This window comes from Zophobas morio, unplaced genomic scaffold (genome assembly GCF_036711695.1).
Source record: "Zophobas morio isolate AGI-343-1 ecotype UQ-CSIRO unplaced genomic scaffold, CSIRO_AGI_Zmor_V1 ptg000085l, whole genome shotgun sequence".
Lineage (NCBI taxonomy): Eukaryota > Metazoa > Arthropoda > Insecta > Coleoptera > Tenebrionidae > Zophobas > Zophobas morio.
This window is the reverse complement of record NW_026972190.1, coordinates 52,203-76,596: the sequence shown is the minus strand read 5'-3', so window position 1 is coordinate 76,596 and position 24,394 is coordinate 52,203. Positions and strand designations below refer to the sequence as shown.

The following is a 24,394-nucleotide window of genomic DNA, read 5'->3' as shown; positions in this document are numbered from 1 at the left end:
TTTACGAGGTTCTTTAAAACCCGAACTTGTGCGATCCTTCTTTGAAGTGCTAGGCTTGTAGCTAGTAAACCAGCAAGAGTAAAACACCCAGCGAACAACTAAAAGCAAGAAAATAGAGCTAAAAGAGAAAAACCCGATTCATTAATTTTTTTTTTATTAATGATATTTCCTAGGTGCTCAATCAGGTCGAAAAAGAAAACACCGAATTTACGGGCTCTCGACATTAGCTTTAAGCTTGTGTTAGAGTAGTCAATATATATGTATCTATTAAAAATAATTCTAATCCTGACCCTATCATATATTTAGGGCCCATTACGCGGTTGGCGATACCGTGCGCAGGGCCCAGATGTCGTAATCGACCTAATCTATCAGTAATCGACTAATGTGCTGGATCGAGCCAATCGTAGATTGCGATAGAATTGCGCCGAAAAACATTACCCAGAGGTCCAATCTGGAAATTTTATGTAAGGCATCGTTGCGAACAAACCACCCCGCGCCTGTCATAAGGCGTAGCAGCTTGTTTTGTCTAACTTGAAGCGAAGAGAGAGACTATTGCTGTTAATCCGTAGACCAGACAGTAGAAGCCTATGTCATAATTGAACGGATGCACAACAAATACAAGAGTCGTTTGTTGTGCAGCGAGAGTTTGCTTCGAACAAAAAGTAAAGGGGAAAGAGTTAGAACCGCCCCTTTGACCTTCGCCGCGATTTAGTTTACGTGTGGTCGCCACGAGAGCTTAATGTTAATAATGACCCACAGGTACGGCGCCTGAGGATACCAAGGAATTACCTTATTTTCAAAGGACAGCGGCAGTCGTGGTGTAGTGCGCTTCTTTGTGATAAAAAAGTTCTTTGCACTTTCCCGCATTAATAGTAATTTTCCAACGACGACACCAGTTGGCAACCGCCACTAGGTAGTACTGCAGCTACTGACCCAATAGGGCAGGCGACTTTGACGAGGAGTAATTCACCGTGTCATCCGCATATAAGGCAGTTCGCGTGGGGGGGGTGTCAGGCTGTGGCGCATAGCATAGATAAAGTGCCCAGAGTAGTTATGGTAGAAGAGATCCTCGGGTGGCCCCGGCTATTGGTGGTCTTAGGGGTCAGCGCGCCTCGCCCACATTTAGCCAAGATGCTGCCCTCAAGGTAAGATTTGATCACGTTAAAAAGAATAGTAGGAAGGGCTATAGCGCGTAATTTGTAAAGCAAGCCCTTTTGTCAAACTCGCTCAAACGCTTTTTCGACATCAAGAAAGACGGCGCCCGTTGCATTCTTTAAATTGAAGGCACGGGTCGTCCACTTTGTGAAGCGGAAAAGTGGTTGAGTAGTGAAGTGTCCTTGTCGAAATCCAAATTTGAACTCTGGCGGTGGGTGGCTTGCGTCAACAAATGCTTTTAAGCGGCGTGGTACGACTGGCTCAGCGGCTTTGCCAACGGCTGACAAGAGGCTGATAGGCTTGTATTTGCTTGGCGTAGATGCTGGTCGTGGTGCCTTCTGGTGCATCACAACAGTTGCCGTCTTCCAGGGGAATTGGAAGGTGCCCAGAACCATTAGAGTTCATGAGGTAGCATAGGCGTTCTACAGGCATCATTGGTAATTGCTTTAACATCGCGTGGGTGATACCGTCGGGGTCAGGTGTCTTTCGTCTCGGCAAAGCGTTAATAATCTCTACAATTTCGGCTGTAGTAATTGGCTCAAGCTGTACCTCGGCATCAGAAAGGAAGTTTGATTCACAAAGCACTTCATCAGCAACTAAATAAGCAGGTGGCACACACTACGTAGAGAGGTGATCGTAAAAGGTGTCGCTATGTCAGCATTATTTTCCACCACTAAATCTCCATCTCGCATAGTAGGTAATGGTAAACTCGCTCGGTTATTGTATTTTCTTTGAACTTCCACAAAAGGCACGACCCTTGCAGTTATTATTCGATGTATTACTTAACTTTATCTCCCACAATCGGTTATGGTGCGCCAACAGCTCTTTCCTAATGCGCCGGTGTAATCTATTAAGCGCTACTTTATCTTCGGGGCGTTGTGTTACCGTGTCCACTCGAATAAGGCGTCGCCATTCGCGGATAAGGACCTTCAATTCGTCAGGCAAGGGGTCAGGGTGAAACTCAACTTGACCTGTCGTCGCTGCGATGTGAGAGACCATAATCAAAGCACCCTCGAATTCAGCAACAACAGTAACGTCAAGTACAGTGAGCGTATTAAGCAAGGCGAAAAATGCTGAAGAGGTTATATCAAGAGCCTCAGAGAATTGAGCCCAGTCCGTAAAGTTTAAATATTTGTCCTCAGTAACTCTCTTTCGTCGCCTAAATCAAGCAGAATTGGCAGATGATCCGACGAGAGTTAGTAAAGAGCTTCAATTGCCTGAACTATAAACATTTATCAAAACGGCGAAATCTAGTACTTCTGACATCCTTGTCTTCTCCATTTGCGTTGGATACTGTAGTCCTAGGATGAGCAGTCTGCGCTCGTCGGTGTAAGATTAGAGGAACCGGCCTTTTGGGTTATCGACACGGTTGCTCCAGGGAGTGATGCTTGCAGTTAAGGGTCCCACATACAATAACTGAGGAACAAGTTATAAAAAGGGTATCAAGATCTGAGATAACAAGTGGCATACTGGGGAACTTGTAAGTTGCAATTACCGACAGAGGCCCCTGGGCTGGTTAAGTGGAGGGAACTCCCAGCCTCAATGCTTTGCAGGGCTGGTAAAGATATTACACTGTGTTGACTGTCTCGTCTGTAAAAAATAGTGCGCCTCCACCGCCCCTATATAGGCGATCATGGCGGTACGTCGAAAGTTGCAGAGGTTGAAGGTTGAATGGAACGTTGAGAAGAAGATGAGTTTCACTAATAACACAGATCAATCCCTTCATGTTGCATCAATTCCTGCAATTCTTGTTACCAGTGTAGCACGCCAGCTGCGCTCCAGAACAGGGCCTAAAAACCATTGCAAAAGGATTCCAGACCCTCTACCAACTCTAACAGTGTTGACAGGTTTGTCGTCAATATCAGTTCCGAATTCTTGCTTGAGGTTGTTGGGGCTTGTCTGAGGAGTTGGCTTTGGCTAAGCAAGTGGCATAGGAAACTGTCGGGGTTACATTAATAGAGGTCTGTCTTTAAGGTGTTGGTGGGACAGTTTTTAATTGGATAATGTAGGTCTTCGCAGATAATGTTTGCAGCCACAATAACTAGTGTGCGCTTCACCGCAATCAGCACAACTGGCAGTGCTTTCTCGTGCTTTTGTGCGCTGTGCAGTCAAGTGGCCCTCGCCACATTTAACAAATTGGGGGAATGCAACGCAGAAACCTGCCTGTTTCCAAATACCTGACAGCGGTCCGACTCAATTACTCTTTCGGAGTTCTTCCACCCTAAACTGAAGATAGAAAAATGTCCTTAATTCCGACAGCTTTTGTCAATCACATCTTGGTATATACTCTGACACCGTCGGTAGAGATTGCTTCGTACGTTCCCCATCGACAGTGTCCTCAGTGGGCATCCTTGCCCCGCGGAGGGGTGAGATCTCTTGCTTGCGTAAGTCTCCCTTGACGGTTTGGACGTCGAGATCGCAAAAGATTCCGCGAAGAACAAACTTTAAGGCTCGGGTAGTTGGTGGGTGAAATGAGGAAGCGCTTCACCACCCATAAGCTTAGTGATGGCTCGATACTCGCCTGCTGTTGCGGGAAATATTTTAATTACTTGACGTAAATCCCTAGACTTCTGGCTGTCGTTAACCAGCAGAAGTTTCACGAAGTGATCCCATTTTTGTTTTTCGCAAAGGACCACAGGCGGGATCTTATTATCTCGCCTAAGAGGGGGTGCAACCGCGGAAGGTGGCTCGGAGTCGCTGGAGGTATCTCGGGCATTGGGAGAAGTATTACCCATACCTAACTTAAGGCTATCTTCGTGCTCTCTATGAGATATATCTGTGTCTTTCTTACTATTATTTAAAGTAGAGTTTCTAGTGATATTACTAAAAATTTTAAAGGTTAATACACCCATTAAAGTTTTTCCCAAAAGTATTATTACTAAATTTATTATTACTACTATCTGTTTTCGGTATTATTATCATTATTATTATTTTCGTTATTTTAATGCCTTTAATCATAAAAGAATTTCCTTCGCTCTCCTCTGAGACTCTTCTTTACAAGGCTCGTTAAGTATTTGGAGAGCAAAATAATTTAGCATTATTATTTACAATAGAAGAATTTTCTACAGGATGCTTGCGATTAAGATTCCCGTACAAAACGGTAGAAGGGGCACTCCCAAGGATGGCGTCCAAATCGGAGGCCGGAAATAGCTTCCAAGGGGATTTGTAGACAGCTACTACAGACACGGACCCCTGGTAGGTCGTACACAGGGAAATTTCCGCTACCTCGATACCTTGTAGAGCTGGCATAGATATCGAGTGATATCGAATACTCCGTTTCAACAAAGCAACCGCGCCTCTTCCGCGTGCATCAATTCTGTCTTGGCGATTCATAACAAAGTTGCACAAATATGACGTTAGGAAAAAGGTGTGTCTCGTTGATGACGATAACCTCATTTCTTTCTCGTAGTAACAAGCCCTGAAGCTCGTGCTTCTTACTCTGAACATTATTTGCATTCCAGAATAGGAGTCGAATATGGCGGCGCGTCTTTGGCTTAGAAACTATTGAAAACAGATTCCCGTCCTGTCAGTTTCAAGCGTGCTGGATAAAGTCGTCGTTAAAATTGCTAACGTCTGCCGTATTATCAGCTTTCGCAGTAGAAGTGTGGCCAGGGCGTTAGAACCTACCGGGATATTGGGCAAATCTTGATGATGTTTTGTTCTTTAAGGAGACTCGTAAGAGAAACCCGGGCAACATTATTACTTGTAGTTGGCGCCGAAGAAGTAAACTTTGCTGGTTAGCTGTTTTCTTACGAAGATAATTTGCAGCCTTGACAATTACCGGTCTGTGCCTCACCACCATTCATCCATCTACCAGGCGAGTCTCATGATTTGGTACACTCTGCGGTCAAATGACCCTCACCGCGTTTGACGCATCGAGGTACCACTGCGCAAAAGATTGCGACGTGGCCAACGCGAACTGCTTTTTCAAAGTTCTTCTATTTTGATCTGAAGATGAAAATATTCAGCTTACCGCTCCGTTCTTAATATAGGCACTAATGATAAAGGATCTTTTTTCCGCTCGCCAGTGGTAGTGTCTTCCGTGTTCATTTGTACCACTCGAAGGGGTGTAATGCCTTGCGCGCGCAGGTCCGCCTAGACGGTGGAGATATCGAGTTCGCAATAAATTTCACGAATAACAAATTTGTGTGGCTTGTCTTCAGATAAATGAGAGGTAAAATGTTGTAAATCTTGCTTTCTCATTAGTGCTGTGATCGCTCAGCCCTTGAGATGTTATCGGAAATATTTTAATTACAAGATGCGTATCTCTTGACCTCGGGGTCGGGACACCGTTGGACTGCAAAAATTCCGCAAGAAGGGGCCACTTTAGTTTTTCGCAAAGGTAATAGGAGGGGTTTTTCTCTCTAAGGATTCGCAGGTGGAGTTCTGCAGTTGATGGTCGTTCATTAAATATAGGGATATTGTTAGAAGCGCTGCCCATCTTATATGTTTACGGTGTCTTGTAAAGCTTTTGTGTCTTCTCTGAGTCTAATGAATTTCGGGTGGCCTTTACACCTTAATCTGGGGGGTACTTACTGCGATCATTACTATTAATAATAAATCTATTTTTTATTACTGGATATATTTTTTTATTGCTATTAGTGTTGCCGCCAGTATGGAAACTATTACATAAGGTTTTTGCTACTACTACTATTATCCTTAATATTAGCTATTTCCTCGTGACTAGACTCGCCTTTTGTAACCTTTAGAGTCTCTTTATCTTCGTAAAATTATATATATATATATATACTCCAAAAACAATAAATTTAACAAAAGTGATTTATTAAATGTATCACTTAAATTCGGTGTCAACTAAATTGTAAGCTGTAAGGACATATAGTTAACAAGGTATGATGCACCAGCTGTTAGGACTGTTTATCTAAAAATAAACGTAGGTATAAAGTATGAGGTTATATGATTTAAAAAGGAAACTATTTTATTTATCTGTTTTTCGATATACCGTTACAAAAAACCTGTTCCCTAACTACAAAAAAATATTTTTTGCTATCAATTTGTTTCCAGTTAATATAGGTGTGAAATAAGTTTCTTTAGTTTTTTTTTGTAATTTTTTTATATAAACCATTAAAGCTGTTTTTCATTGGCTGAAATTCTTAACTATAATCAATTAACCTTCCGATAATTTAGTAGAATTTATTTTCTGTTGAGTTTTTAGTATTGGTGTTTCGTGAAAAATGTTAGTGATATTTTAATTATGTTTTGTGCAAATATGTTAGTGTTTAGTGTTTTTTATCTTAGTTATTAAAAAGAAAGAAGATATCAAAGTTTAAGTCAGAATAAACTTAAATGAAATAAAATTATTATGTTAGGATTTTAATGAAAGGACTGCGAAGAAAACCACTGAAAGTTAAACAATTTTTATGTACCAGAACGGGGACAAATGATCCATAATATATTAAATTACTTGTTTTTTCACACATTGTCACTTTTAGGTGTAGATAAACTTCTTTTAAAATCTATTTCTGATAACTTCTTAATTTCACTGGAATTGAGAGGGCTACCCTACTTACGGCACGTCCTTTACTCATAATATGTACAAAGTAACATAAGTTTACTCAGTAAATTTAGTTAAAAAATCAAAAGCTATTTATTGCAGTCTTTATTTAACCTTTAAAAGTGCTGCAGGTCAAGTTAAAATAACAGAGAATCAATAAAGCTTTTCTCTGTTATGAATATCAGCTACTCCCTGCTACAGCCTCACGAGGCGCTCAAAGTCTAAGTTGGAATCCAGTGGCCAATAAGGAGTGAAAGTGCAAGAATACGCTATGCGTAGAGTTCAATTTTCTTTAAAGTGTAGTTCGTCAGCTTACAATTTTATTTTCACAAAGAAATTGGTAAATTCTAAAAACTTTGAATTTGGCTGAGTTGCATAAATAGAATAAAAAGGCATTAAAAGTGTAGTTGGACTCAAACAATTTTGTTAATTTGAAAAATGGTTTTACTTACAATTATAAAGAAGATCCAAGAGAAAGAAAAACATATGAGATTTTTAATATTAGGGTTGGACAATGCTGGTATTTGTTATTAAAAAAGCTTAAATGAGTAAATAGGACTTTGACATTCACTGTGTTTAAAAGGTAAAACAACCATATTGAAAAAGTTAAATAACGAAGATACTTCAGAAATTTCACCCACTTTAGGTGAAATTATAATATTTTAATAATCAACATCTCACATTAGCATAGGTTTCAGCATAAAAACTCTTTGTTATGAAGGTTACCAACTAAATTTTTGGGATGTTGGTGGTATTATAAATCTATAATTATCACTAAAATTGTATCTACATATCCCTTTAAAAGGACAAAAGTCTCTAAGAAGTTACTGGCGAAATTACTTTGAACAAACCGATGCTTTAAGTTTGTTATTTTTTAGTAAATTATACTTTAGTAATTTTTTTTTTTTTAAGTTTGGGTTGTAGATTCCACTGACTTTGATAGACTTGAAGATTGTAAAAAGGAGTTGCACAATTTACTTAAAGAAGAAAGACTTAGTGGCACGTACTTTTATGAGTTTTAAACTATTAATTTGTTTATTTATTTTAATTCAGGCGCTTCTTTACTTATTCTAGCTAACAAGCAGGATGTAAAGGGCTCTTTCAGTAAAGAGCAACTGACAATTGTTTATACATAAACTTAAAAATATAAAATTATTTTTAAGTCATAATTTGTTCTTAAATTCTCTTGTAAATGTACATTTATTACTTTTTTGTTAAATGCTGTAATTATGAATTTTTATAAATATATTTAAATAATTTTAATTAGAAAGGTATACTTTTGATTTATTTTGACAAATAGCTGTAACTTTATTTAAACTTTTAGGAGCAATAAAGTAAAGTGTGTAATATTATTAAATTAAATTTTTAACTTGCCTCCTCATATAAAAATAATACAACGCTGCATTTTTTATAATCTCTTTAACTTTTCAACCAACACCTTTGTGCTTCCCTTAAATTTTAAAGGATGCTTTTCATTTTTTAGATTTTCTTTTTCTAAAATTTTATTTCAACTTTATTTTAAATTATTTAATTTAAATTATAAATCTTTTGTTAGCTCTTTATAACTGTCAAAGAGTAATATTTAACTTTTATTAATTTATTTAAATTTACTTAATAAAATTAAGATAAATTTTTTAAAAAGTTTTTTTTACTTTTTCAATTTTATTATAAACTAAATTGGATTTTATACTAAATAGTAAATAATATACTAAATTAACTTTCAGTCCATTTTATAACATTTTTGAAAGTTTGTTTTATACTTAAATAATAGATTTTAGATCTGCAGAAAATTAAAACGCATCACTGGTATATACAAGAATGCAGTGCCGTCACTGGTAATTTCAAAAAGTTTATCATAAAAATTATCGCTTTTCAGAAAGATCAATTATACTAAATTAGTAATTTATTTTTACAGGAGAGAATCTTGTAACTGGGATTCGGTGGGTCGTAAAAGATGTCTGTTCCCGAATCTTTTTGCTTTCATGAATAAGAAAAACTTGAAAATCAAAAAAAAAAAAACAAAATAAATTTATTTTTGCAACTTATTATAAAAAAGTAATTTGTATTTATTTGCAGTAAAAAAAAATTGTTACAAGCAATGACCCAATTAATAATAAAACTTTATAAAATGTAATTTTATTATAACAAAATAACCGAAAATTTTATTCTTTTTCTATTAAACTAATAAAAAATAAAGGTGAAAGGACGTCAAAAGGAGAATTATCATTTTTTCTTCCAACCAAATTGGGAGTCTCTAGTAGTCCATTTTTCATTGACCGCCGAATTAGACGTAACGAAACCTGATTGGGCATATCGTCCGGTGCTAGCACGGACTCCTTTGGAGTAAATAATATTAATAACGATAATAATAATAGTTATAACAATAATAAAAATAAAAATAAACCAAATGCCGTTGTAGCTTCTCCTTCTCCAATAGGAGTTCTTGAAGTGTTTTCTTTCGTGGTCCAATCACCGCTCGGAGTAATAATTAAACTTCTTATTTTCGGCCTATCTTGAGCTGAGGGCTCCATTGGCGGTGTATAATTGTTTATACTAATTTTTAATTCTCCAGAAGAAGCTAAAAAGGGCGAATAAAAATGCATATTAATATTTATTATGCAAAGTATAAAAATATGATAATTATAAAAAATCAACATAATTATAATTATAAAAAAAATTAATAAAATTATTATGAAGCCTTTGCATATTACCAAGTTAAAATATATTTTATAGTATATCCGAAGTTTATATGTAAAAGTATTAAATGAAGTTTTTTAAACAATTAATAAAATTAAAAATATTTATATAAAATTTTAAAAAGTAGAGAGATGTAAAATTCCTATAAAAAATAAACAAACTACGCAATATTTTTTATATTTACAGAAACTTTTTTTCACCAATATTTATAAGTTTTCAATATTTAGAAAAAAAGAAACTAATTTCTAATAATAAAGTTAATTTTCGGGAAAAAATTACTATAAAAAAGTAAAAATAAAGATAAACTATAATATACTGCAAGAAAGTTTATGTTCTTAACAAATTCTACATAAATAATAATAAACAGTAAATCTATTAATATTTATAATAATTAATTTTTTTTTTCACCAAACGAAGAAAATTTTCGTGGGAAATCACTGTCACGTGCAGATGTTGAATCAAGAGTTTCATTTTTAATTTCGGTTGAGGTTTGCGAGCTACAATATGAAAAATAAACAAAATAATACTTTCACATATAAATAATTAAAAGGAAAATTTACTGAACTTGCGTAAATTAAGATAAAGATTTTATGACGTAAATATGTCAATAGTAAAATAGGTAAATAAAGAATCTAAATAGCTAATAGTACTTATGCTACACTTTAAAAATAAAGTAGAACTAAATTGTTGATATAAATAACCAGTCTACAGCTTTAATTCAAATAATAATCTAAAAAAAAAGTAAACGGGTTCCAGGAATAAAAAATTAAATTAATCATAATTTTATTTAAAAAAAATTTATAGGCGTTTATATATTAATAAAGTTCACCACAAAAAATTATCTTAATAAAAATAAATAACATATTAGCGGCGTCCTCTAAAGTAGGAAAATGCTGCGCATTTACAGAAGAAACCGATCCCTTCTGAACTTTTGGAGTTTGCCACGTGCTAATCTGTACTTCCGAGTCAACTTTTAAATCTAAATTCACTGTTTTGGCTGATGTTTCTATTTCTCTTCATAAAATTTAAACTTAAATTTTATAATATATATTTGTATTATTAAAGTATGAAGTATTGATATATAGAAAACTTCAAATTTGCAATTTTCAAGCTACTAAGATCTTTAGGAGTAGAATCAGTGTCCTCCCATTCTTCAGACTGCAAAGATTTATTTATAAACCAAATCAGAATTATAATAAATTGCGGGAGTATATAATACCAGATTTATTATTAATTAATCCTACAACCTTTTAAAATAAGTAAAATATTAAATTTATAAATATTCATAAAACTAATTTTTACTAATAGTAGAAATTAAAAAAATTAAAGTAAAATTATCATACAAAGGCGGTAAAAACTTCTAGTTTTAACGTAAAATAACAGAAGTTTTAAAATTAAGGATTAAATAGCTTCGAGTACTTATATTTTTATTATATAACCTTGTATGAGTAAATTTATAAAGAAACAGTCAATTAAGAGCATCTTTAAAAAAAAATATAAATTGAAAAAGTAAAAAATATACAATCAGAATAACATTCGCTTTTTCCTAGTTATATAATATTATCAATAATAATAAATAACTCTATAGTAAAACCCACTGGTAAATTAGTACCACTATACTACAATAATAATTTTCAACTTTTCTTAATAAAACTGAATATTTTTTTTATTGGATTAAAGATATATATATATATATATATATATAATATTCACTAAATAATTTTTTATTTTTGATATTTTGATATATAACTTCATTCAAAGACACCCTTTAAATTTATATTATTTTAAATATTGTCAATATATATTATTTTTAATGTTTCACTTACATATATTATGTTAAATGAAATAAATTTAAGTAAACTAGCAACTCTGACCTTAAAAAGATATTTATAGATTAATTTTTAAACTCCTATAATTAAAAAAATTAAACATTATTGAAGTAACTGACATTACAGATATTATATTAGTTCCTTTATTTTCTGGCAGCCAAGCAAGAGGTTCGGTTGTAACAGAATCATTTGCTGGTGAAGGACTTGATTTTTCTTCCACTTCATCCTCCACGGCCAACGTAAGTATTGTACGGTTCTTTTTGGTTTTCTTATTTTTTTTAGAAAAAAAGTCATCCAATTTGCTAGACATTATAATATTAAATGAACTGGTAAAACTGAACAGACCGGAGTAACCCACAACGGCTGGGGGCTTCCCCAAGCGATAAACAGTCAATTTTCCTAGGAGAGATCAGTCATGAGGTTTTAAAGAATTTAAATTAAAAGTGAAAGACTGCTTGTAATTGGCCCATCGTGCGATCGTGCAGACCTTAGAAAGAATTTTATTAATATTTCCAACGTTGTGTTCCATATTTTTAACAAACTTCGAATTACGTTAATTTACAACTATAAAGAATGTATTTTATTTTATTATGAACATTGAAATTGGTATGCCGTCGACTATTTCGTCTTTATAAAGTGTTATTAAAAAAAGTGAAATAACTTTATCAATATTTTATTGGGTTTTTATTTTAGGAATACCTGCTTAAGAGTATTACTAAAGTAAGTTGCGCCATTTTTTTTAATGAAAATATACTAGTAAGAATATTTCGGAATTATTATCGGACTTTGTTTTATTACTTTTTTTGTAGGAAAAAATAAAGTTTTTGTATAAAAGTTGTTTTTAAGGCCAGATATTCTAGTCTTACCCGCTGTCATAATATAATTAAACACTGTGAGGCTTGCGACTTAATCACTAGTCTCCCAAATATATGCTTGAAGTTATTTATAAATTTTAAATATTAAATTCTTACTAAGAGGGATAAACAAGAATCTGGCAGCGTTTCGTTCATGTTCAACTGTACTCAGATACAACACATTTTAAATCCTTAAATTAAAAAACTATGTTATTTTAGATCTACTAAGTTTTTTCTAAACTTAATGTTTTAGTTAAATTCTATAACTATCGTAATATTTAAGTTTTAAAATTTATAAACCTACAAAAAAAAATAAAATACTTTAAGTATATATGTAATAATTATATTCAGTATTAATAACTTAGAAGTATGTACGTTTCTAAGCCTTTTTTTTTATATTTTTTATATGCCGTTTTGTATGTACTAATGCTCCATTATTAGCGCGCTGTAGTTTACGTTTCACCAGTCAGCTTAGCATAAGGTTTATGGAACTAATTTCGGCAAACTTTTTTAGGTTAAGAAGTCTAAATTTTTGGGGAGGACCAAGACAGCTCAGTGTTCCTTGCAAATCCAAAAGTTTTAAAAGAAAGGGGGAATCCTAGAGCTCCCCTAAAAGATAGATTTAAGATATTCTAAGAGAGAATCTTAATAAAAGGGCGAGCTTTTTAGTTTTTGTAATATGAAGGGTTCTAGATTACCTCGACATAAGCGCGAGTTTCTTCTTGGAGTTGTTCACCTCTACCTTCCTTTGCATCTAAAAACTTATTAGTAACGGTGTAGTTCTTTAATAAAACTATACTACCGAAGTCATCGATGACTAAATTTTTTTTTAATATTTTAAACTATACGAGAGCTTGAGGGGCTTAAAAGGCTCGAAGGTTTTAAGATAAATTATAAAACTGCGAATTAAGGTAAAGTAACGGGAGGTATAGGGTGTTATAAAACTCGATATTTTATATAATCTCAACTTGAGGAAGCAGGAATCATTTATGGAATGTATGATAAGCCCGTATATAGTCGCCTAAAAATATTGCAAAATAGCGTTTTTCCTAAAAACGTATCACTCTTTATCCTTGTGAAGGACGACTTGCTCATTACCCTCTTTGATTACTTAATTAGGGTAACCCGGAGGACTAGGGGCCCCTTTCTCTTACCCTAAGGCCTTCTTTGAACCCCGAACCCTCTTGGACTTAACTCTCAGGCAACTTTAGAGACTGGGAATAATACTAAAAACAGAAAAAAATAAAAATTTAGAGCTAGCGTAATTTAATTAATTTGACTTTTTTTAGTGCTCAATCGCATTAAAAACTTCGGATACTCGAGCTCTTAATCAAAAGTGATCGCAACAAGAGAACCTTCTAATATCAATTTTTTTTTCCACCTTGTTAGCTACGTGTAATTTAAGTATATTGACTCTAATGGTACATTACAAATAAAAGTTAAATTTAAAGATTGCGTTTACATATAGATATCATTTATAAACATTTTTAAATGCGCGTGCACGCAAGCTACTTAGAAAACCATAGGATAACGTACTTGACTAAAAGATTGAAATCTTTCGAGTGTAGTGCGAAGTAATTATATAAAGAGTTCTACTTTTACACTCCTTTTGTAATATATAATCAAGGCTATGGTTAAATCGTAAGAATTACATGAAGTTGGGGGTTTAGAAGAACAACCTGCTAAACAAAAAAAACTAGCGCTCAGAGCGCGTCACGTTGGCTCTGATAGCAAGCCCCGTTCCATGATCCGTAAATGAGCTCGCTAACCAACAGGCGACTAGTGTACTTGGCTAGCCTGTCATTAAAAGCAATGATATTGCGACAGAGGGTTTAGCTGGAGGACCCAGAGAAAAGCTTTTCCGTAGTGACCACACGTAAACTACGTAGTGTTGAAGGTGAAGGCAGCGATTAGGACACTTTACCTTTCACTAAGCAGTGCAAGCAAGCTTTCACTACGCAACAAAAGACATTTGCATGTGTCTTACATGTAGCCAATAATGACATAATCTTTTGCAGGATAGACCTACGATTCACGTTAATAGTTTTGTCATTAATAATTCCCAGGTATTTCGCTTTAGAGCGTCCCAGGATCTTTATACCACCAAAAGTTAAGGGCGCCAACGAGGGGACGCGTTTCTTCGTTATTAAAAGGGTTTCCTTCTTTAGGGCATTTAAGGCAACTTTTCATTTACGCAATAGTTGGCGTGAACTTCGAGGCCGCGCTGCAGAAGCTGGGAGAAACTTCGACGATGGATAATGGTTAATTCTCAGTGTATAGGGAAACATGCGTGTGAGAATCGAACTACAGGTGCGAAGAAATGAGGCGGAAGAAGAGAGTCTTAAGGGGTCCCCACTCTCATTAATCGCAACGACGACAGAATAACTCCCACGACTACGCTGACAATGCGACCGTTTAAATATGACCAGCGCTTCGGAAAGACTATGAAGGTTGGTTAACGAGCGCAGCTTGCGTAGCAGAGCTTCACGCCAACCTTGTCCAAAGGTCATATCCACGTTAAGGAAAATGATTCCTTTCTGAATTAAAGCGCAAGTAGTTTACTAAATTAAGCGCTTTTGTCGACCGCTGACAGAAGGCGTTGGGCCTGTATTTGCTGGTCGCGGATTTAGGTTTTGTGTCTTCTGCAGCATTACGACTGTTGCTGTCTTCATCATGAAAAGGTGCCAAGGGACATAGTTAGATTTTTATTAGGGAGCACAGATCCTACATCGCTTTTTTTCACCATCTCATTAGTAATGCAATTGGGCCAGGAGCGTCTTATTTGGTTAGCACTTCAAACATCTCTTGAATCCCATCTGCATCAATTAGTTCAAGTGAAAAGGTGGTCTGAGGAAGTGCAATATGAAGGGCAGAAGCATGTTCCAAGTAGACGGTTAGCGAAAAGCTTGGCTTTGTTCCTAGCGCTCGTAGCTACAATATTTCCTTCGCGAAGTGAAGTATGTCGGCAATTTCAGACCCGTTTCATGAACTAGAAAAGGAGAAATTATGTGTATTGCTTATTACATCTTTATTTATACGAGAGGATGAATTAATTATTAATGCTGTAACAAGCCTGAATAAATAAAATCACATGGTTTTAACTTAATTGTTTTTTATCAATTATATTACTATGTCGTTTAATATAACATCAAGCAAAGAATTATTCTTTAGAATGGTTAAAGTTTTAGTAAAAATATCTGCAAATTTTTTAAGCCATTTTCATTTTTAAAAGAAATAGTCTCTTTGTAAGTTTTGAAATGACGCAGTGGTAAGCAATATCCAACTGCCGTAGTCTTATTCAAGCGTTACCAGTTATTATATTTTTAACAGCTGTAAAAGCGAAATTATTTTACTCTTTATCAAAAGCTCCGAGATTAAATTTTTATGGTAATGGTATTTGTTATCACCTAGCTAAAAATTATGTATTCGGGGGGCTTTACTTGTCGTATTAATTTTATTTTAATAATTAAGCCACTGCATGGTATTGCCGATTTTAGGTGCCATACATCTTATTGAAACCATGTCGCCCAGAAAGAATCCAAGTAGCATTCTATCAATATGTTCTGCTCTTCTGCAATCATGTTTAAGAAAGAAAGCTAAAAGTTTTTAGTTAGGTATAAGTAGCCTAATACTTCTTAGCGGTTTCCATATTAAGAGTGTTCTTGTTAAGTAGAAATCTGCTTAAAAGAGTAGTAGTATATGAGACGTCGGGCCTAGTGCTATTAGCTTTGTTGCGTTAAGAACCCGTTATGCCCATTCCCGCATCCACTATCTTAACTTACGAAGTGCCGGTAGAGTTGCGACATGCGATTTTTTAATAGTATTTTAAATTTTAAGATTAACTGTTTAATAAACTGCTCCTGTGTCATAGTCACCAAATCATTTGTAGCAAATATGTCACTTCCTCTCATAATTCACTTACGGCTTCGTCAGACCTAATGTCATAATTCTACGCATAATTTCGAAAAAAAAAAATTGCGCGTTTTCCCACCTGTGTACAAAGTGGTTAGTGAAAAAATTAATTACTAAAAAATATAATTTTGTCGCGAATTCCATTAATAATAACAGCAGATAAAAATTCGGGTATTTGTAAGCAAAGAAATAATGGATTTTTTAAGTAGATTTGGAATAAAAAAACATGTAATAACAGTTGATCATCACCAAATGGGTTAGCTGAGTGAGCAACTGAAACCCTTAAAAAGACTATTGCTAGAGTATGTAATGAATAATATTTGACATTTATAGATGTCTTGAGTCAATGAAATTACATCTATAACAAAGTACTAAGCGTTTCAAAGGTTAGTCCAGTGTACATGTTTTTAAGTTAAAGCTAATTACCGACACTTAATATATCAATAAAATTCAAAAGGTTATAGAAATACTTTTAATTTTAAGAAATTTAATATTTTATCAGCTTGCAAGATGCTGTACTGTCCAGATTATAGAAGTTAAGATAATTTTTTTTACAATGGCGCCCGAGATACGGACAAGCATAGTAAAAGGGAGAGGGGGGGCGGAGGTTGCGCAATTAAAGAGGATACTGGTATCAAGTTATAAACTGTTGATACCAGATAAAAGCATGTGAACATACGAAAATTAAATAAGATTATATTGTAAACGTATATAAGCCCCTCTCAAGGGTCGGCAACAGGCTTTTTGGTTTTGTCCTCGGGTGGGCGTGTAAGCCTCGCTTCCATCTTTAATAAAGCATTTTCTCTTATTCTTCCATTAATCACTAAGGTTTAATTGATACCGCGTGTGAGGGTAAACACAACAGTTATCAAAAATTACATTTCATTTATTTATAACTAGAAGAGAAGCCATTTAAATTGTTATCCGTGGTAGTTATTGTGAACTCGACTTCCACCGTTAGAAACGAACCTGTGCGCGCAAGCCTCACATCCCTCCGGGTGGCGCGGATGCACACGGAGAACACATGTCAATGGTGAACGAAAGGATCGTCCATTACCATTAGTGCTGGTGCATAAACCCAGAACCGAACTACAAAAGTTATATGAACTAAAAACTATTTCCCATCTTCAAAGAAAAGTAGAAGAACTTTGAAAAAGCAATCACGTTGACCAGTGCCACCTCTGCCAGGTCCTAGGCCACACTGCATGTTGGAAGTTAACTCTAATAAATCACCTTCTCATACCATGTGCATCTATTACACACATGTCTGTCCGGTCAGATGCCACGTGACTATCCGCGTGGTATAGCACGTGTTTCTGGTTTTTCCTAGATTTTTGTACATTTTGTATTTCTTCTCCTGAAGGTATAAATACCCTTCTTCGCTCCCTCAGTATATAAAGTATAGAGACACTTTGTTGCTGTTTTTTCGACGTGTATTACTGCTGAAAGCTTTAAGGTAAAAAGTTTTTAAAAACTTTTTCAAAAAATGTGTGATTTTTCAGGTTAATTGAAATTATGAAATTTTCCTACTAATTAACTATGTACCTTAACTTTTTAACCTTGCGAGCTTTTACTTAAAGCCCAATGACTTTGGATATTCAATGCTTTGCGGGTGATATGCTTGCTCCAAATTTATATTTTACTAGCTTAAAAACTCTTGCGAATTATGATTGGAGCAGTGAGAATTATTAATATCAAAAGAGGAGACGTAAAACGAGGGCATCTATTTTTACGCTTTGCGGCCAGGCGTTCCCCTGCACACGGATGTCTAGTACTTAGATGTTTGGGCCCCTCTGTTAGCTCTTTTTTAGTGATAACACTATAATAAGTGAATTATATAAGTATAATCAAGATTATTTAACAATAAGAAATTATATATATCGTTTATTAAACTATCCAGTATATTACTACACCAAGAAAGACCCAGTCTGTACACAACGGGTAACCTAAAACAACAAGAGAGAGAGAAAAGGGAAAGGAAAGAAAAAACAGTCTTTTATGTGACTTTTATACATTAACCCTAACCCTTAATCCTTCCCCCTGTAGTTACTTACCATTTTTCGTGAAATTATTGCGTCAACCAATTTACCAACAAAGCGAAGTTGGCAATTAAAAACTTTAACCTCTCTTGTGTAAAAGAGTTTTTTGTTAAAGGGAACTTAAGCTTTATTTAAGAATTCTTTGGCCTACTTTGATTATGCAGCCGTGGCGTGGTCTTATGGTCAAGGAAATATTTTATAAAGCAACTTCAAGCTATTTATAATCGACTATTGCGACCTTATGGTTTGTCCAGGGTGCTCCTTCGCATGGTGACCTGAAGTGAAAAAGCTTCCTGAATCTCACCGTCGCATTACTGGAGGAGAGCTAAGAATAAATTACTTAGCTCCTCCCCACGATGTATTTGTTCAGGACTTAATCTATGACACACACAGGAGACCACGACATCGTTTTACCACCCTAACGGTCTCCCAGCCTTAGAAGACTTCTCTCTTAAGTTATAAATCAGATAAAGTAGTATTATGGTCCACTTCTAATTTTAGCCGGGCTGTAATATGACAACTTTTTAATAAATAAAGAAATGTTGAAAGTTTTTAAATTTTCCCACAGTTTTATTAGTTAACTATCATTCTACATAATCCACTTGACCTTAAGTTCTCCTAACGCTAGAGGTTTAATTAGGTTGCAGGGTTAAGCCATTAAATATTGTAAAATTTCCCGGTCGGCCGAAAAGTTAACGCATTTTTACAAATAAAGGTGTTGAATCCCGGCAGAAAGTTATTCAGAAAAGGGCAAAATGACAGCTATAGTTTCTTTTTGCAAGTATTGCTGACTCACAATTTAGTCTTTCTAACTTACATTTGTGGTTATTTTGTTCTTATTTATCAGTTATACACAGTCGAAAGGTGTCCACTTAAAGACTAAACTTTTTCTTCCCATATAAATTGATGCTATTTTACCTTAAACCTTTATATTACTAACCTTTATATATATAAAAAAAATAAGAGAGTAGGTCACAATTTCAACATTTCAGCAAACACAGCAGTAAAGTAAAGTTGCTTTTTGACTCTGCACACCAGCCAAACACAAAGTTTAAGTAGAAATTGTGTGTTCGACTAGCGCGGTCATTTTATTTACTAAAATGTACTTTTATACTAACTTTTAACTTATACATTTAGAGCGAAAAGTAGAAAATGTAAATAGGTGTTAATCTATAATAAATAACAAGCTTACTATTTAAGTACAAATAAACATAGTCAATTGGGGCCTCAAAAATAGATATATGAGGTAGTTAAGCAAGGTAACTAGTTAACGGATTACTTTAAACCCACTCTGATATATAGGAAAGTATAGCAGTATATAAGGTCAGATAGTTAAAATTCGCAAATGGTTTTTTAAAAAAAGGTATAGTAGTTTATTATATGTTAGTATATACATCAGTATATCCTATCTTTTTTTATAACTTGAAGTAAACGATGTTTATACTCATGTGAAATTTTCCTTTTCTATGAAAGTCAATCTGGTAAAAAGCAATATTATGTGATAGTAACGCTGCTTCGGGGTGTCGGTCGGTTCCTAAAAATTATTTTTTTTCTTATAATAGCAACGGAAGTATAGTAATCTAAGAAATTAAAGTTATAAACTATAAAACTAATAATTATTTTATATAACTGCCAACAGCTTCAAACCCTTGTGAATTTTCCAATATATTTCTATTCTTTTGAAGTAGAAAAAAAGGTGAAGCCAACGACTCTTCTGTGCCCTCCAGTATATGACAGTCTAGTTCAAGAGTTGCTTTTCCCTATAAAATATATACTTTTTATTCTCTATATATATAATTTAATTAAAAATAATTTAACAGATTTTGTTATAAAAATATTAGGGGATAATAACATTGCTCTCTAATTTAATCCTTCCAATTTTTAATCCATCAATGACTTCAGCACTTGTTTTTAGAATACCTACGCTTGAAAAAAGACTTCTAAAACCATATAAAGAACGATTATTAACAAAAGCTATTTTTGCCTTGCAATTCAATAATCATTAACTCCTTGCAATATTTCTCGGAGATATAAACGGGAATTATCATCAGTTAACATCCTAAAATTGTCGCTCGTGCTAGCGTTTTGCATGCTTCCTAAGCCCTCCAAAATCCCCACGTCGGTTTAAAAAAAAAGTTTTAATAAAAATATTAACTCTTAAAGATTATGTACTAAATATTTTTAAGTTATTTTTAATTATTAACCTATCTTTTGTAAAATCGCTTTGACATTACGTAAGAAAAGCACATATCGTTTAACGCTTGTTTTTTTAAAAAAAAAAAATCACATAGAACCATTTTAAAGGTTTTGAAATATATGACTTTTTTAAGTAATATTAAGTTTTTAAAAGCATATATTATCATTAGTGATTTTTAGCTTCTCTACGTATAAATGTGTGAGGTCCTGACTAATTATCTTCTAATAAGGATCCTCTTAATAAAAATTTGAAATTTATGGGATTGGAAATAAGAAATATACCACTCATAAAACTGCATGGTGCCCCTCAGGGGCTCTCTACTATCACCATTATTCTCCATATAAACAATGCGACATTCCCTTTCGTACCAACAAAATTTCCCTAGCTCTATACGCTGGCCACACTGTCCTATATTGTAGTCCGAAATCAACTGCTTTAGCAATTAAATATGTGCAGGCTTTTCTTTGTACACTTGTAAAATGGTTTGCAAAGTGAAAAATTACGATAAAACCGACCAAAAACCACCCGATGATCATCTTAAGAAAAAGAAAAGGGGAAAAATTAAATCTCTAACTCTACCGCAAACATCCCCTCTTTGGTTAATTAAGTAAAAAATACCTTGGCGTTTTTACTGACTCTAAAAAATTTAGAAAATAAACGCCTTATATATAAAGCTATTATCTGACCTATTATTAGTTACACGTATGTCTCATAGTCTTACTGCACGTCGTTGCATATAAACAAACTTCAGGTTCTTCAAAGCAACCTCCTTAGAATGTTTACAGGCGTGCCTTAATTTGCGCGAAATTCCCAATTACATCATAAATGAGAAATTAAACCTCTTTTTCTTTATCTTAAACGGACGGCCATATAATGTTTTACACAGTATGAAGAACACCCCAACAATTTAATAACTAACGCCTCGAATCTATACTCCCGAACGTTTTTTTAAATTATTAACGACCTAAACATTTTATGGATCTAAAAAACCGAATTTTGTAACGTCTTTAGAACATTATTACACGATTATAATATTCTAGATTTTTTTGGGGAAAAATGCTTTAAACGCTTAAATCGCAAAGGCGTCGGCGTCTTTATGTTATGAGAGGTGACCGGAGAGACCTTAATTTGTAAAAGAGGCTACCCTCCTCAACCCTTTCCGCAATGAGGGAATTTAGGTTAAGCAGTTGAAGTTATAGCAGATATAACGGCTGTAGTATTTCAAAATGATATATAAATAAAACTGCAAAAGTTAAAGGATTATATTATTTCAAAATCTATCTATAGAGATAGTTCAACTCTGCAGAGAGACCAGACACAAGACGTCCAACGCTTTTTCGCTTTCCGCGTTCATACCGTTTTGTATGGGGTCTGAGCATCTCGACTTCTTACATGGAATTTGCGACAAATTTATAACTTAATTACAGAGCGCTTTTTTTTTATTTATTTAAATTTACTTATATATCAGAAAATTTAAATCACCTAAATTACTGACTTATATTACAGACCTTACATATATAATATATTCTTATATTTTTTTTCTTTCTATTTCTTTTTTCTTTTGGAAAATATATTTATCTTCATATTAATTATGAGTCCCTACTCTAAAGAAGAGCTTTAAGCATTCAATTCTAACTTATTGGCTATAAATAAAGAACTTAGAAAAGAGTTAGATTCTACAAGGCAAAACCTTTAGAAGTTCCTGAAACCACTCATCATAAAAATAAGACTAAAAAGTGAAAGGAGGTTCGTGATAGTATAACTAACAGTAATAATGTATTGATTCCCACTTTACAAATTGTAGCTCAACTATATTCTTCGGAAGTGATACTAGAAAGAAGCGAGACTCGAGTCTTTTTACGGTAAAATAGCTGATATTAATAATAATAGCAGTAGTAACAATATCTAAAAACTAATAGTTCCCATATTAGCGTCATTAATAATAAATATTAGAACAGTATAGTCAATAATATATACATTAATATAATAAAAATGTTTAGAAGTAACAATAATAGTTTTAAGTATACGGATAACACGGAGAATATCCTTAATGGTGAACGAAGAAACGTCTATTACCATTAGTGCTGGTGCACTCTATTTAAAGGTAAAACTATAGTCGCGAAAATAAAATTTACATGCTCTTCAACACAAATCTTACCAGCTATTACGAGGGACAAACGCTCTCATTCTTGTCCTTAATTACCAATATTGATTTTTTAGCTAACCCGTCTAAATATGTTATCGTTGCCAAGTTAATATACCCAGAATCGAACGTCGAAAACTATTAGAACTGAAGACTATATCCCATCTTCAAATCAGTGTAAAACATTTTCGAAAAAGCCATAGCGTGGGCCAGTGCCACCGCTGCCAGAACTTTGGTCACGATGCAAACCTTTGCGCTGCGGAAATTCGGTGCGTCAAATGCGGAGAGGGTCATTTGACCTCGAAGTGTTCCATAACACGAGACTTACCTGCCAATTGCGCGAATTACGTGAAGACCCATACCGTCAACTACCGGGGGTGCAAATATTCCTCACGGAGGATTTTAACAGCCGACCACTTTACGCAACCCCGTTACCCACTTCCCAGTTCGGATGCTACCATTAGCCCAACTATATTCTTTTGTTTCCCGGCTGAGAGCGAGATCGCACCTAGCGCTCGGTGAATAATCTTACGTTGACAATGCAGATTCAGCTACCAACAACAAGAACAGCGCAATTTTGACGACTAAGCTCTCGAAGATGCTGGAGACCGTGAAAGCCTTAAAATTTGTTTGCGTTGAGTCTTCATATTAAATCGCTTAACCACAGCCAATTACTTTTTGCGAATGCGGAGGAGGACTCGAAAAAAGAACACGACCGCAACGCGAAGGGATAGGTATCTGTGTTGTCTGCGAAACATAGTTCTCCTCAAATGTACCATTTAATCTACAACTTTGTGACATATCGTCAGGATAGGTTGTACATTAGTGGTGGGAGAGTAGCTATCCTAAACAAAGCTTGTAACACAATTTAATAGCGTACAAATCCTGCAAAGAATCGAGGCAGCAGTTGGTATTACCCTCAACTGGAGAGACTGGGGTCCAGGACTGTAACTGCAATCTAAAAACCGCCCAGCCAACCACTCACGTTGTTCGATCTTGACGCTCTTTTGGCGCATGCCTTCCCGTCATTCTATGGGGGGTTTTAACTTCAAATATCTTGCGTGGAGCAGCCAAGTTGCAAGTCGGAATGGCCTCATCCTTGAGGCTTGCGTTGAGGAACGCGGGATGAGAGTCCTAGTACCACAGTTGCCAACATACATGGCGGGGAAGATGGGCCCAAATGGACGTGCTGGATATTGCTGTGTTAAAAAATATATTCCTTTTAAATGCTATCGAATTAAGCGACGAAAAGTAAACAATAAAGTCATCCCCTCGATCTTACACGAATTGGAAAGAATTTACCGAATTGTTGGGGAAGGCGCTCCCACCGATTACGACACCACTTCGCTAAACTAACGGTGCATTTGTCGAGTTTAACCGCGCGATCATAGAAGCTCACCACAAGGAAACGACGACACATGGGTATCTGTACATCCTAAACACCTTTCGAGGAACTGAAGGCATTCATAAACGAGCATCGGCGACTCATCCGAGTAACCACAGCCTTTAACGCCTAGAAGACAAACTAGTACACTCCGCCTCCACCGGTACATCAGAAAAAAGCTGATGGCGCATATAAATTGCCAATGGAATTATAAATTAAACGAAGTATAGGAAGCTGGTGACGTCGGTTGCGCCTCCTTTTAAAAAGTTGTCAAGCGAGTTAGAAATAACAGGCATTCGACTCGGGCACCAGTTTTCCATGATACCGTAGCCAAAAGCAATGAAGACAAAGACAAACTTTTGTTAATCATTAGCTGCCCAGTATACGCCGTCTACCATCTCAACCGTCGATAATGCCACCCTTGTGGTTACTCTTGATACAACTGATCTTTTGGTATCTTCTATAGATGAGATCAAATCAGTTGTTCCATGACTTCCAAAGCGAAAGCCGCTCCGCCCTGACGGCATTACTAACCTGTTGTTAAAACAACTACCAGAGGCTGCTATGAATCTTCAGTGCCGCCTCTCAACTCGGTGTTGGCCTTCAGTTATTTCCCCGGGCGATGGGATATGGAGGTAGTCGTCATGCAACTGTCGACCCAGCCCTTTGCCG

The 24,394-nt window shown here is 35.0% G+C and overlaps 2 protein-coding genes and 1 long non-coding RNA gene across 3 annotated transcripts; 1 reads left to right on the top strand and 2 right to left on the bottom strand.

The window, feature by feature from the left end:
* Positions 1-7,105: 7,105 nt before the first annotated feature.
* On the top strand, positions 7,106-8,965 carry LOC135144209 (ADP-ribosylation factor-like protein 2). The gene is made up of 9 exons (XM_064076184.1): positions 7,106-7,187; positions 7,251-7,313; positions 7,359-7,418; positions 7,473-7,529; positions 7,580-7,666; positions 7,721-7,791; positions 8,439-8,502; positions 8,583-8,722; positions 8,865-8,965. Exons 1-8 carry the CDS (start codon positions 7,106-7,108, stop codon positions 8,651-8,653), a joined length of 555 nt encoding a protein of 184 aa, XP_063932254.1. The 3' UTR covers positions 8,654-8,722; positions 8,865-8,965.
* LOC135144208 (uncharacterized) lies at positions 8,877-11,549 on the bottom strand. Its single transcript, XM_064076182.1, has 6 exons — positions 11,318-11,549; positions 10,455-10,522; positions 10,226-10,378; positions 9,773-9,861; positions 9,072-9,245; positions 8,877-9,003 (listed from the first exon to the last, which is right to left on the bottom strand). The coding sequence occupies exons 1-6, from the start codon at positions 11,501-11,503 to the stop codon at positions 8,891-8,893; spliced, it is 783 nt and encodes a 260-aa protein (XP_063932252.1). The 5' UTR covers positions 11,504-11,549; the 3' UTR covers positions 8,877-8,890.
* Positions 11,550-19,480: 7,931 nt separating this feature from the next.
* Positions 19,481-19,920, bottom strand: LOC135144193 (uncharacterized). The gene is made up of 3 exons (XR_010283034.1): positions 19,851-19,920; positions 19,629-19,758; positions 19,481-19,578 (listed from the first exon to the last, which is right to left on the bottom strand). It is a non-coding gene; the product is annotated as an uncharacterized LOC135144193 (long non-coding RNA).
* Between the last annotated feature and the right edge of the window lie 4,474 nt (positions 19,921-24,394).